General features: G+C 38.8%; 1 protein-coding gene across 3 annotated transcripts in view; it reads left to right on the top strand.

Moving 5' to 3' along the window:
• LOC124115937 (PR domain zinc finger protein 1-like) overlaps window positions 1-10,357 on the top strand; it is an 87,866-nt gene extending 77,509 nt beyond the window's left edge. For all 3 annotated transcript variants that reach the window (XM_048384163.1, XM_048384164.1, XM_048384165.1), the window contains exon 5: window positions 5,676-10,357. In XM_048384163.1, coding sequence (XP_048240120.1) covers window positions 5,676-7,390 — 1,715 coding nt within the window. In that variant the 3' untranslated portion in view covers window positions 7,391-10,357. The remainder of the gene's footprint in view (window positions 1-5,675) is intronic.
• Window positions 10,358-16,091: the final 5,734 nt, after the last annotated feature.

Below are 16,091 nucleotides of genomic sequence, written 5' to 3'. Positions count from 1 at the left end.
AGTTTTGCCTGAACAATGTACCTTGCTTCGGGCCCTTGTGCTGACCTGGGGTAGTCTGCCAACCTGTATTTGCGAAAGCCTTGGTACCTAAGTCAAAAACCATACTTAAAACCAGAAAACAATGAAATTGCCTGTTGCTTGTGAACACTGGCATAATGCAGGAAATAAGGCTTCAAGTTCTCAATTCTTACTGGTGCTGTTGACATTATGCTTGCCTGAGTGGAATTGTCTGCTCTGCTGGGTGCTGCTAGCTTGGGGCCTACTGGCCCCTGTAGCTCGAAAGCAAGTTGAAACTCCATCAGAGGTACCCCCGCATTTTCCACATTTATGTGGAAATTTACATGCAAACCTGAGGCACGAACCCTTGTTGAAATCCCAACAAACGTTTTGTGGGAATTACGTATAGCCTCCATGTATGACAGCACACCCTGCACTGTGTTAACAGAGGCATGTTTCTCAGTGTATATTGACATGAAAACATGAAAGGATGTTGTCCATGCACTGATGCCAAGCAACTTGTCTGGCAAGCTTTGAGGCTGTACTTGTGTCAACGTCACCTTACCTGTGCTGTCAGTAAGAGTACCTTTATCTTCTTCGGCTTCGTTGGCTTTAGGGGACAGCACGGCTAGATCCACATATTCCCCTTTCGAAATCTTTTCCCTCATGGCTTGCTTCACATGTGCTCCAATGTTGTCAGTCATGTAGGAGAGGGGATCTCCCATGTAACCATTCAGCGAGGCCGTGACATCAGAGGGAATTCCAGGATCGGCTGCAGCCTGAATAATAATGGCAGAATTATCAGTAACGTTGCTCATCCCGCTAACTGTTGGGGTGTTGTTAAGAAGGGGCCTAGAAGAAATGATGGAGGAATCATTATTTCTTATAAGTTCCATGATGGCACCAAAGTGCTGAGATAGCTGATCAGCTGTGGTTGCCAAAGCGGGAGGAACCGGGACGGGAGTGGCTGTAACCGGGGCAAGAACTGGCAATAAAAGTGAAGAATTAACGTTAACATTTGGCATTGCAGACGGGGGCTTATCGTGCGAAACGAAGTTTGGTAACTCACCTGGTGCTGTGGTTGTTGTTGCAAATAACGTCCCACTTGCAGTAGTAGTCCTCCGGTTCTTACCGCTGGTCCTCACCAGCTTGTGATTTATAGATGCCTTATGCTTAGTTGGCATTATGAGTCGGGTGTATGGCGAAAGAGAAAGTTGAAGCGGAAGAGTAATAATAATCGGTGAAGAGGTGTCGAAATTAGCAGTCACAAGCTGAAAAGTAGAGTCGAAGAGCCAAAAGTTGAGAATTGCTGTACAAAACTGGGTTCAGAACATTTTGACAGAACTAACGGACGATGGTGATGATGCAAGAGAAAGTTTGATGACGTCATAGGAAGTAGAAGTATGACATAAGAGGAAATGATGTAACGAAGGTAAACAAAGAGGTGCATTATGGTTAATAAACCCATTTAGTGAGAAGCACTAAATGAAATTAGTATTCCCCGTTTTGAATATGTTTCTGTCAGTTTCAGAACACACAAGCTTTTTGTGGTAGGACTCAAAACCAGAAACTGTCATTGCTCTATGTCACATTGTGGTGTTATGAAATTGTCCATTGTTCTCTCGTTTAATTGGTTGTTTTCAGTTGAAGATAAGAGATACTTCTTCTTGTGGACCAAAGTGTCCCTGAGTATGGCACTTCCAATCAAATGAGATTTGAAAACAGTAGTAGGTCACAGATACCTGTTTTTGTAGTGGTATTGAAGTCCACCAAAAGATCATTTCATTGGAGATGCAAATCAGCACTTTAATACACGGGAGAATTATTTGACTGAGAGTTTTGTTCCCATCCTTTTCTGATCTTTTTGGAGGAATAATACCATCACATGCTTGGTCTGAGACCTAATGTGGAGAAAGAGATTTCCCTCCAAATGTTGGAATATGCTGGATGTCACGCCCCATTCATTGCTGTGGATTCTCCAATTTTATCAGGACAGACCAAGTGTGGCTTCTCCATTGTAGGTTTGATACTATGGTCAAGCTGCAAGAAGATCTCTCTACGCAAACTTTGATATCCTTCCATGTTTTGTGGACACAGCTTCAATATCATTTGCCGCATGGCTGTTTACCCAGAACCAGTTTGTGCACCTGCAACTAGTCCACTTACACAGTCAGCTGGATTCCTACCTTTCGGCTGATCAGGACAAAAGTTATCGTCAGCAAAGTAGTATCATTCTCATCCGACTGATGGCTAATTTTGTTTCCTCATACATACAACCAAGTCAGTCCAGTTCAGGAAATTGTGTCATAGGTGCTAGGTTCTAGCTTGTAGGGGGAAGCCTCTGCCCTCCAGAAGACTGCTGCCTCAGCAGTCTAGCTGTGGTCAAGAAAGTGTTGGGCCGTCCACATAGCTCCTTTCAATTGTAAATGTCCAAAGAGGCTGTTTACAGTTGTCTCGAATCCAAATGTGAACAGATCTCTCCAGTTTGACTCGATCATTCGGATTCAACCAAACTTCATCCTGGAACTCAACATTCAGAGACACAATGTTCCGAAGTAAGTTCCACTTGTTTTCCCACTGCCCAATCATCACTTGTTCATGGATGCATGAAACTCGCAGTGGGATGCACACATGGAAAAGCTGACCTTCCAAGGACTTTTTGTGGACAACTGTTGAGAAATAAAGGCCATATTTTATGCTCTCACACCCACAGTCTGTCATCAATCTTTGTGGAGACAATACCATAGTTGTTGCCTACATACAAAGACAGGTCGCTTGGACTGATGATGGAGACTCTGTGGCTATTTGCCTTTGAGGACTTGATCAACTGCAGGGTGGAAGTGAAGCACATTCTTGGGAAACTCAACACCCTGGCAGACAGTCTGTCCAGACGAGGGAAAGTGGTATCCACACACTCCACATCTTGACCTCTTTGCTACTTGCATTAACTCCCAGTGAATCAGTCCAGTAATGCATACTTCATCCCTCCCTGATCTCTTCTAGACCATGTCCTACAGAATAGACTGTATGGTCATACTCATAGGATCACCAGGATCTTCGCTCACCAGGATCTTCCCACTGGTCATTGAGAAACCTCTCAATGTTCACCTTCATCGAGACCTCCTTAGTCAACCTGATACAGACATCTTCCACCAGAACCTATCCAGTCTTCATCTTCACGTCTGGAGGCTAACATGTCTAAAATGCAGGGTTCCTGGTTCACCAAGTCTGCCTCTACAGCTGTTTTCTCCAGATGTATCCAACAATATATTTATTTACTGTGCACCATCAAACAATCTATTCATTTCCACTATGAACACCGAAATCTAATTTTCCACAATACTATTCGTTTTTTCACCACTGCCAACAAATTAGTCATTTTGGGCATATTTCTGAACAAACTATTCACTTAAAAAATCAGCGACTAACGGGATTGGTTGGTCAAGCTCACTGACTTGCATGGATCGCTGCTCATGATGTCTATCACAGTATTGTCTGGTCAAGACTTGATAAATTTACAGACCGTCGTCATATAGCTGGAATATTGCTGAGTGCAGCGTTAAACAACAAACAAACAATAACAAAACTTTAAAAATATTTCGACCTAAATTTGAGAAACTCACTAGCAATTCCAGCTGGCCCTGGAACCTTGTTATTGGGTTGATGTAAATATCAGACCATTCTTTCTGATCTGAAATAGGTAGATTTGGGGAGTAAGATGGCTTGTAGCTGGAAACACAAAATGCTCTTGTTATTGCTTTAACTATCAAAGTATAATACTGTTTTAAAATGGTCTTTCCACTGCTGATGTGTTAATGTATTTTCAGATCCCAGAATATGATCTACATTCTTTAATACTGCGTCTCCAAATTAATATGACTGCTGACCCCTAATCTTGTGTTATGTGTCGATTCCCAAATTGAAACAGTTTGTTAACCCAGAATCAGTACGTAAAAGTACTTAGTGTGAAACCAACAAACAACAGACAAGTGGCATACATGTACAATCAAGAAATGTATTACAAAATTCTGTTAGTTTGCAAATCAATACTAATGATAGTACAATATTCAATGGCAATATATAATATGATGACAGTGGTCAGTATCAGATACAAAAATACAGAGGTGATAGCCAAAGTCAGTGATAGTAATATATATTCACCCATAGACGACAATGGTCAAACTTCCAAGATGGGATAGGCAGGGAAACAGGGATGATGAGTGATCCTCACATGAAAGTTGGTACTGATGTAATGAAATGCATGAGAGACATGTCAGCACACTTTTGTCCCCTTATATACAGTCTAACTGGCTACTGGAAATTTCTACACAGTGCCCTTACCAGTCTAGCGGCACTCGAACATCACAGAATATTTCACCACTGTGTACTAGAACTTACACGTCATACTAGCATCTAAATATAGTAACTTCCTGATGAAATATGTTTGAATTGTTACCTTGATTCGTTTTGTCACTGTGTGTACATCTGACTACACTTCTTAACGATATTACAGGACAGACCAACTGTCAACAACGTCTGATGGTGGCCGTGACATCTCATAGACTAGGGTTAGAGTAGCTTCCCTTTGACAAAGGGCAGTTACTCTAGCGGACAGACCGATGGATTGCTGCGAAAGGCAATTAAAAACAACTGTTGTTTTGCGTATATGTTGCTTCGCCACTGTATAAGAAACAGATTTCAGTTGGAACTATATTGGCTACTGTCACTGTCCGACTGACACATCACTTACCCTGTGACGTAATAAATATTAATGTGCGCATTCCAGGAAAACTCGCAATGTTTCGGTAATGTTTGTGAGAGAGGGAAAGCGATTTTAAAGCACAGAATTAAAGAATGACATTATATGATAAAGAGGTTATCACGCTTGTGTGTTTGGGGATGGTAAATAACCTGTATTAGGCATAAACACTATGTATTTAGCTCGCCAAGGCTCGCTAAGTACAATTTTATTCTTAATGCAGGATATTTACCATCCCCAAACACACTCGCGTGATAACCTCTATTGATGAACAATAAAATACACAGCCATATTACACTTGTTAAACTTAACATTTTTTCAGTGAAGTTATGAGGCCCCTAAATTTTCTGGGGAGGTTTAGTTGAATACCTTTGGGGGAAATATTTATTTTTTCTGGCATCTAAATTCATGACTAAGATATTAATGCATGTGATTGATTATCAAAACCGGAGCAAACATAAGGAAGTTGGAATTAACACATTTCTGGCAGCCGGGTTTGATTACAAAGGATAATGTAGTAACAGAATTTGAAATATAATTCCTAAATGCACCCTACAACATCATATCAAATGGATGTCAGGAGATACGCAATAACCTTATGAATTAACAGTGTGGATGGGCATCTTTGTCAACTGAAGTAAGACGTGTACATTGTTCAACCAAACTTAACTTAGATCATACCTTGGTCAACGCAAATTCGCCACAGTCATCTAATTCTATGAATATACCAAAAATATATGATAGATGTAGGAAGACATAATTTTGTTTATTTTTTATTGACAACTGATCAAAGTGGAGATATGTTAATGCATATCTTTTGTTGGCGTTTTAAGCTGTTGAAGTGAATGCATAATGTTTAGAAAACATATTAGCTTCAGTGATATTCCACAATTAATGTTCACCTATCTTGACATTCCAGAGCGCCAGTTGCTCGAGAGACAAGTTCCTCATTCATCTTCCTCATTCCACCACTGTTTCTCTCAAAGCCATGTGCTTACTGATGATGAAGAGTCATCCCAGAGCAGGAAAGACATGACTGCATCAACTGATACAAATCACCACATCTTAGATTATAGCATGCACAAACGAGATGGCAGTCCTAGTAATTATTTTGGGAAACAGGAACAAAGGAACATTCCAGAAGAATCAATATTGGATGTTCAGGGAAAGACTTGGGGGATGTCAGATACCACATCACATTCATCATCAATAAAAGAAACTGTTCCACCAGAAGCACATCAGAGTACATCTTCAAAATGTGCTCTGAGTACACCAAAAAGAAAGAATGGAATTGAAAAATTAATCATGAAGAAAATGATGGAAAGGGGACAAGAAGTTAATGAATCAGGCCCTAAAAGGGCTTTCTGTATGGCTCATCCCTTGTCAAGACAGACAGTGTTTAAGTTTACTGGAAAACAGAATTATGAATCAAAAGAACCATCAAAATATATGTCCAATGAAAATGCAACTATTATGCCTCCTCCTCTACCATTCAAGATAAATCCATTCTTTCCAAATAGTATGATGTTGGACAAGACCCTGGCGGCTTTCCAACCCCCAGTGAAACAAGGAGATCCCTCTTACAAACTTTTTGGAAGTCCAAACAGATCAAATCTAGGATCACCACTGTATTATCCATCTTCCTCTCTTCCTGGCATGTTCCATCTGAACCAGTTATATCCATTTCCAGCATATCCAGGGCTCCAATCTTGGCCTCTATACCCCCCAACATTCCAACATGCCTCTATCCCAAATCCTGTCACGGGTAACTTCCAAAAGCCAAGTACACAATCTTTAAATGAACAAGTACTTAACCTCAGTAAGCCTAAATCTGATCAATTTGGGTTAAGGGGATATAGAACTCTCCCTTATCCCTTGAAGAAAAAGGATGGAAAGATGCATTACGAATGTAATGTTTGCTTTAAGACATTTGGTCAGTTATCTAATCTTAAAGTTCATTTGAGAACCCATACAGGTGAGCGACCATTTGTTTGTCAAACATGTGGAAAGGGTTTTACTCAGTTGGCTCATCTTCAAAAACACCACTTGGTACATACAGGAGAGAAGCCCCATGAATGTCACACCTGTGGGAAGAGGTTCAGCAGTACAAGCAATCTCAAGACCCACATGAGACTTCATAGTGGGGAAAAACCATTTCATTGCAAACACTGTCCCGCCAAATTCACACAGTTTGTTCATCTTAAACTCCACAGAAGATTGCACACAAATGAGAGACCCTATGAGTGTCCTCAGTGCAACAGAAAATATATCAGTGCCAGTGGGTTGAAAACACATTGGAAGACTGGTAGTTGTGTTCCTGCAGGTACAGTAGCTGATTACAACACTCTTGTTGATGCTACCTTCTCTTTCACAAAGGAAATGGATATCAGCAAAGATTTTGTCTTCTCTCCTGTAACCAATATTGTAGATGGACAGGAAGACATAGAAGGTACCTATCAGCAGCTAGGTATTGGAAATTGCAGCAGCAGTGAGGATGACTTGGAAGCAGGAAATGATATGGGACAGCACACAGAGGTGGGACAGCACACAGAGCTGGGGGAGAACAAAGAGACAGCTCTCAAACAAGGCACCCTTGATTGTGATAAGACACACAATGCAGATCAGGAAGCCTAAAAGACTGACAAACCAAAGGTTTTAAAGATAAGGACGAGTATAGTATCACTATTACAATTATGAAAGAGTAATTCAAGTGAATTACTTCAGCACAAAAGAATAGTGTTCTCACATGAATAAAACAAGGCAAACAGAGAGAAAGGAGGTTCTAATATGTTGAAATAATATATTAGGTTCAGAATGACATGTTTCCACATGACATTAACTGTTGACAGAGGGAAAAAGTGATAGATAAGTAAATGATTGTTTAGTGAGACAAAATTACTTTCAACACAATAGGGTAGTTTACAATCAGATTATAATTCAACCTGAACATTTCTAGAATATCACGCCAGATTGGAAAGGTCATACAAGGGTTATTTGCTATGGCGTCACAGCCGGCGAAACTTGATTGCGCCGGCAATGAATTTGGCTCAGAATATTTTGGTACCAGTTATGTGTCAAAAATATCTAAAGAGAGTTATATATAATCAGATTTGGGTTATATTTTGCCTATGGGGATTGAAAATGAATCATATGTCCGATGTAAGGGTGTATCGGTCAGTGAGGAAGTCACCATGGCTGAAAGTTAAAAGCGTGCACTACTTCGAAGCACTCATGTCAAGCAGAGTATATTATATTGTCAACATATAGCATGTCAATAATATATTATTCATCCGAGGGCGGGGTAACTAAATTTTGTTTTTACTTTCCATCGTAAGTGTATGGAAGTACTGGAAACCGTAAACACAAGCACAAGTTACAAATCATGTGGATATCTATAAATAGATTATCAACAGTTACATTGCCCACGTTTTCTGTCTGGTGCTCTAAGTAAAACCAATATAACATGAAAGGCATAGAGTCAGTGGGTCTTTTTAATGAATAAACATAAAAGAATAATTGATAAAATCAAAGCAGTACATTATTTCCCCTCACTGCTACATTGGTTTTTATTATATAATAAATGAATTATAACATATCTTTTATTTGGGCATCTGGAACATGGGGTTGGGCATGTCACCAGGGATAAATCTAGACCTGCTAGAGGCTGATTTTCTGCATCAGATGTCAGTAAACTTTCCCTCTTCAGTAATTTTAACATATCTATGACATCCTAAAATAACACAGAATGTAAAGAAATTATAGGTTATTAGTTTTTTCACAATCTGATTGACAAGGGCACTTAGTTTGGAATTCTAATTTTAGAGAAAAATCCCTGGTCCCACTTCCAGAATATTGGACTTAATGAACTGCCAGTGTTTAGATACATGTATGCATGGTATGTGAGAACAGTGGAAAACATTAAGAGGATCCAAGATAAAATGAGCACCTGTAATTACCATGGCAAATCAGTCGGATCCATGTTCCAGAAAAGGGGAACCTGTGATGGCAAAATTACATGTATCTGAAGACAGGGTCTGCGGTACTTCCCATCAATTAACTTGCATTGATAAAATAAACAACACAAATTAAAATTCATATATGATCTTTCATTCAAAAGAATTGTCATGAATCCAAGAATTATTACTGTTAAAATCTAAACTTGTAAATTAAGTAAAACAAATATTTCATAAGGAAGAGAATTTATGGATGTCAACTTCTTTATTATCAGGAACACCATAAATGTTCTTCCTTATGTGTATCACTTCTAAATGCCTTCAAAGACTTAATCAACAATAAGTTCAAAGCTTTAATCAACAAAATTACCTGTTGACATCAAGACTATTACTGATTAAGAAGAAATAATTGTGTTATTGCACCAGAAACCACATGCCTGTAGGACAAAACACTAAATAATATATATTTCATTTTACAAGTCACATGTGAAGTGACAAGTACTACTTATGCATGAAACAACATACATTTAAATGCAAATATCAGGTAGCTAGACACCTGGAATTCATTAGATATTTTAACATATATCCAAAGTATTCTTCACAAATGCTGGTGTGAACATGATTTTTCTTTTAATAATAAAAATACACACAAACAGGGATTCAGACCAGTTCCTTTTTGAGGACACTGACTGATTGTCATCCATAATGTCCTAAAGTTCTAAAATTTGGCAGAGTCATATCACAAGATAAAAAAAACAAAACATGAAAATGTCCTGAAGCCAGCAAAATCACTGTGAAGTAAATATGAAGCTCATTCTCAACATAATCATAACCAAAACTTGAACAATATGTAAATAACCAACATCCTTAATAAACACTAGCTCTTGCTCAGTTATCAAACATTGACAATCTCATCAAATCATGGTAAAGAATTACATTTTGGGTTAAATACATTTCAATATTCATCACAGTTTTATATAAAATGTATTAAGAATTATATAATTTATTCTATATCAGAATTGATCAGGCACTCTGGATAATGCTGATCAGGGTGTAACAAAGAAATACTGTCTTTGTTTTTACATATTTCTTTGTATCTTGAAATAACTTTCATGTGTTATGGTACTGGTAATCACTTTCAACACTATCTTTCTAAAAAAATATTAATTAAAAAGAAATAATATTATGTCCTTTAGAAAGAGCCAAGAAGCTAAGTTTTATGCCAGGTGGATGTTGTACAATCAAACATTTAGTGTTTGTTAGTCCTGCTGTTAAATCATATTAATCTGACTTTTATACTGTATCAATTACATAACTGGTTTGAATAGTTATTAATTACTTGATCGGATTAATATTCATATTATTACTTCATTATGATACTTTGAGTTCATAAGAAATCTTGCTATCATTTCCAGTAAATTAATTAAAATGACTTGACACTTATCATCGTTTTTTACAGTTATATTGTTTCACTAAAATGTACATGTATATGCGTAAGCTTCCACTACCAGTGAATAACTGATGTTGCAAACAATTCTAAACCAATAATTTTCTTATATTAACTGACATATTTTATTTCAGTCTGTCAAAATATTTCAGTAATTCACTTCCTTCTCACGAAATGTTCCTCTTCTTTCTAACCTTGAAGGTATGATTCCATTTCACAAGAATAGGATCAGGTAATTCATTACTGCATGGGTCTTGTCTCTTCATAGAAATGCTGAAATAGTCAAAGCATGATTTAAAGGAAACTTATATGAATTAAATTGAAAGATTTTGTGGAACAAAACCATTGACAATGATTATATTTCTATGTTTAAAGAATTATTACTTCAAGAGTAATTTGAAATATTATGCTCGAGTAATTTGCAATATTAATAGATAGGTTTATTGTGATTTTTGTGATTTTGAAACAAAACTCAGATCTAAAAATTTGTAACAAAATAAATGATATCTAAAAGAGAGGAATACAATATCTACCAGATTGTACTTCAATGTAAATAATGGTAGATTTTGTTCTGCACAAACCAAAATCAGATCACTGTCATATTTGTTTACAGTGTGTCACGGCCGTCTCGCATGTAACATTTCAGCAATATGACCTGCTAACTCAATGCCCGAAGTTGGCAAAATACATAATTCAAAAATTATTTTGTAGTTACAAGCATTATCCTTGTTTATAACAATGCGTAAAATCATAACTTGCTACATGTTGTCATTTATTCATATTGAATATGGCATATGGGCAAAAGTGAGGAAATTCGTGCAAATTCTCACCTTCGAGCAGATGTGGGTCCCTTGGAAGATGGTGGCGACATTCAACTGATGGTGAGGCCTACCGCACATCTTGATCTGCCTCAAACATTTTTCTCTTGACCCTGTGTGTTTGGGTAAAGATCTACATCTGATCCCAGCGATACGTAATGGATATCGAGAGTGAAAATAGCACAAACTGTCGCCATGTCGCTTCTCAGGGATCGTTTGACCCCAGGAGTAAGTCTGACAAATCCACAACGCGCGCCCGGCCTTCTGACTGGATCAAACTCATGCATGCACTAGTTTTGAATGACAGACTGGATCGGTCTATTGGCTGACCAATGGGTATTCATAACATTTTCAATATGGCTGCCATCATGGCCATGTTTAAAGTTTTATTTTGATATGTTGGGTGTCCTTAAACAACTGAGTTGCAATAAATAACAAATGTTAGTGTACATGTTACATACTATCTGTTTAACATTTCACTGTCATGCACTCAGAAATATACTGAACAACAAAAGTTCCTGTGACATTGAATAAGATTTAATGCAAAATTATGTTTTTTACCAAATCTGAAACAATTTCGGATAAAAGGCTCCTGTGTTCATACTGACTTCAGAAAATGCATGATTTCATAAAAAAACATGAACATGCCAAAATGTCAATTTACAAATCAGTAGCGCGTGTGTCCACCTCTGGTTGCGATGCAAGCAACATATCTTCATCTCATGGAATGGAACAGGCGTCGCACAAAGTCCTGTGGGATATCTGTCCATATCTGCTGGAGCATGTTTCGAAGTTCCTGGAGTGTCTGTGGAACACGTGGTTGACGTCGAGGGGCTCTGATCCATCTCATCCCACATGTGCTCGATTGGTGAGAGATCTGGGGAGCGAGCCGGCCAGGAGATGACATTCACGTTGTTTTGTTGAAGAGAATCCTGAACAAGGCAAGCAATATGAGGCCGGGCGTTGTCATGTTGAAAGGTAATGCCTGGGCCATGACGACGCAAAAACGGTAGAACAACAGGGCCGATGATCTCGTCGCGGTAGCGCTGTCCATTGAGATTTCCCTCTTCCACTATCAAATGGGTCCTCTGTCTTGCTGTAATCCCACCCCATACCATAATGCTGCCGCCCCCGAACCGATCTTCTTCCATGACACAATTATTGACCTAACGTTCACCTTGATGTCGGTACACTCGAATCCGTCCATCACTGTGGCTGAGGTGAAAACGAGACTTGTCAGTGAATAGAACTTGTCCCCACTGCATGGCCGTCCAGCGTAGATGCTGTCTGCACCACTGTAGACGTGCTTGACAGTGGTTTCCTGTCAAAATGGGACGTCTGGCGGGTCTTCTGGCGACAATCCCTGCACATCTGAGGAGACGACATACGGTTTGTGAACATATTTGTCGAAGGCCAGGGATGCTTCTTGCAGTCACTGTTGCTGACTGGAATCGATTTTGTAGGTGTGTTGTTCAAATCCAGTTGTCCTGTCGATTATTGGCTACGGGTGGCCTGCAATTCCAAGGATGGTCTCTGACTGCATTCGTCTGTTGCCAATGTTGCCATAAACACCAAATGGTGTTTCTGTGGACATTTAATTGTCTTGCAACATCATGTTGACTGGATCCTGCTTCAAACATACCATTGGCTCACAGACACTAGTTTTCGGACAGGCGTGGCATTTCATAATGTTGAATAATTGCGTAATTTTTTTGTTTTTCTGAGTGGTTGTTGTCAGCATGATGCTAATTAATGCATATGGAATTCCGTTAACGCACATGTTTTTATACCCATTTTTGGGTAGTGAAATGCATGGGGCTTGCATAAAAGTCAACTTTTGCATGGAATGCATGCTTTTATGTAGCAATTGCGTTTTTGTGACTTGATTCCATACATGTACTACAATATTGAAAACCAAACTTTACTTGTTTGAAAAATACACTAAAATATTGGTGTCACAGGAACTTTTGTTGTTGAGTATAGTTGCAATTTTCCATGCAAAGGCCTTGACATCATTGGTCTTATGGGCTCAGAGGTGAAAACGACAAGCCTTCATGACTGACGGGAAAACCTTGACATCAACTGACTAGAACCTTTGGTTCTTGTTAAGTCACATAGAATTGGGATGCTAAAATGTGTATTTGAAACCTTTGATATGTGTATATGAATTGTCAAAGAATGCAAGCTGAGAGGCACAAGAACATTGCATTTCAAATGTCTTGGGTTTAATGACATTACTTGACAAAATGTTGTACTCATTTTAATATTAAAAAGTGAATAAAAAGTGGCAGCACTATAATGTCAAATGTATATTTTTATAACTATTTTTCTATTAGGGACCAGTAATTTATTACAGGAGTTGCTCAGAGAGTTTTGACTGAAAATGTACTGAAATCATTACCCTCCCCTAATGCTTGTCATTATATTTGAAGGGGGGGTTGGGGGGGGTGGGGGCGCGGTCGGGCGGGCAGCCTAGTGGTTAAAGCGTCGCTCGTCACGCCGAAGACCCAGGTTCGATTTCCGACATGGGTAAAATGTGTGAAGCCGACTTCTGGTGTTCCCAGCCGTGATATTGCTGGAATATTGCTAAAAGCGGCGTTAAACCATACTCACTCATTCATTATGTTTGGATAACCCTCCCCCATTTCCTTCTATATTTTGTTCATGACCCTCCCTGAAAAAATAAATGCAAAAACACTTCATATTTATTGTAAATGTCCATTCTTTCATGACTGTTCCCCAAAATGTGTTATTTTATATGACCCTCCCAAGAGAGTGAGTGAGTGAGTATGGTTTTACGCCGCTTTTAGCAATATTCCAGCAATATCACGGCGGGGGACACCAGAAATGGGCTTCACACATTGTACCCATGTCGGGAATCGAACCCGGGTCTACAGCGTGACGAGCGAACGCTTTAACCACTAGACTACCCGACAGCCCCTCCTCCCGAGAGACTTTCATATTGTTTGGGATCCTCAAAATTCTTTAGTATGTGTTTATAAGATTTGGTTATTACAAGGGTATTGGAGGTAACTCACCTGGTGTAAACAATTTTTTTATTTTTTTTTATTATTAGAAATGTAAACATTTCATCCATCTAATCATTTCAGTAAATAAACAACATATATCATAATTTGTGACTACAACATGACATGTAATCTATCATAAGTGTACCAGTACTGCTTGACTTTTTCCTCTGATTGACATCTTTCGGTTGTCAGCACCATACCAATGCCATAGGTTTGGGCTTTCCTCCTCATATAGCTGACATGCTGTGATATATACCTGAAATATTGGTCAAAGCAGTGTTAAACCAGCTTAAATCCCTGACGTACATTTGGTGTTACCCATGTTTACCACTATTAGACAGAACAGTGTATCAGTTTCATCTAAGGGCCTTTAGTAACATGAACTTAATGATGATTATGTAAACATGCTTCCTTGATTTCATTTGTGTAATCCCAAAAGTGCCATATTCTGGGTACACAATTCTTACAGTGATAATTATTTTCAGCAACTTTGCTATCTCTTCTATATATTTCATTCATGTCATTCTGATAGAAGTGCAGTGATTTGCCTGTTTTTTGGTAATGTAATAAACCAATGCAATAAACATATCTGTTTGTACATGAATTTGTTATTGTTATTATATATATCAGATGGTTAAGTACTAGGTACCACACAAATCCCAAGGCCTTAGGCCTAATGACCAAGGGCAGATAACTGAAAAACAAGTAATTTTTGAAGATCTATTTTGCCCTATTGCTCGGCAACTCGGCAACCGAAGATTTGATTACTTTCAAACCTGGCATGTGTCTGCTGCTTTAGGTGCTTGACATTTTCTGTTCTTTGACTTTGGTCATTGGTCACATGGTTTGGCAGCCATATTGGATTCAAGGTTTTCACTGTGTGTTTTGGGTACATGTCTTCAAATGCATACTCCTGTGAATCCACTGTATGAAATACTTTAAAACTTTCAGAGAATTGTCTCCATACATTACACATTAAAGGTTGGTAGCCATTTTCTTTTATCTTTCTTAGTTGCAGCCATATTGGATTTGGATTTTGATCGTTTTTTCTCAAATTATTTTTCTTTCAACATCAAATTTTGTAAGGTTCTTCACAGAAACTATTGAAAGTTTACATGAAGTTATTGTGCCATATGTATCTCATTTGTAAGTAACATCACTTGGTGGTAATATGACGGTAATATTTGATTTTAGCCAGGAACCAGATTTGAGTACAAATACTGAAGGAAGCACTCCAGAAATATGCGATTATTCCCCCCCTCCCCATTCACTGGTTTTGCAGAGACTACACAGCAATACACAGTCTTATCGCAAATGTCTTGTGTATTATGTGTACCACCCTTAAAGATCAGGGTTAGAATTGGTCGTCAGCAACCCATGCTTGTCTTAGGAGACGACTATGCTTGTCGTAAGAGACGATTAATGTGATTGGGTCATTTGCCAATTGCTACAGTACCTTACTTTTGACGGCGTTGGTAAAAGCAAACCATTTGATGATTCGAACATGGTTGAGGTCGGAACACTCTGGTACACGCCAATTTCATAGTGTCGATGTCCTGCAAACGGTGACTATCCTTTCACTGAATTGATACAAACAAACCATTTGAAAATTTTAACATGGTCGAAGTAGGAAATAGATTTAGAACACCCTAGGATATCCCAGGACATGCCAATTTCATAGTGGCAATGTCCCCGTAAGCGGTGCCTACATTTGATGGCATTTATACAAGCAAACCATTTGAGAATTCGAACATGGTCGAGTTCGGAAATGGGTTTAGAATGCCCTCTGACACTCCGGCACACATCAATTTCAAAGAGTCTATGTCCTGTAAGCGGTCATTATGTTTTGACGGCGTTGGTACAAGCAAACCCTTTGAGGTTTTGAACATGGTTGCGGTCGGAAATGGGACAGCACACGTCAATTTCCTAGTGGTGATGTCTCACAAGCGGTGCCTTATTTTTGATTGCATTGGTACAAGCAAACCATGTGAGGAATCGAACATGGACGAGCCCGGAAATGGGTTTAGAACACTCCTGGACACTTGAGCACACGCCAATTTCGTATCGGCCATATGCCGCAAGCCTTGC

Source organism: Haliotis rufescens, unplaced genomic scaffold (assembly GCF_023055435.1).
Source record: "Haliotis rufescens isolate VD_foot unplaced genomic scaffold, xgHalRufe1.0.p SCAF_5, whole genome shotgun sequence".
Classification (NCBI taxonomy): domain Eukaryota; kingdom Metazoa; phylum Mollusca; class Gastropoda; order Lepetellida; family Haliotidae; genus Haliotis; species Haliotis rufescens.
Note: the sequence above shows the minus strand (reverse complement) of the source record. Positions and strands in the feature narration are given on the sequence as shown.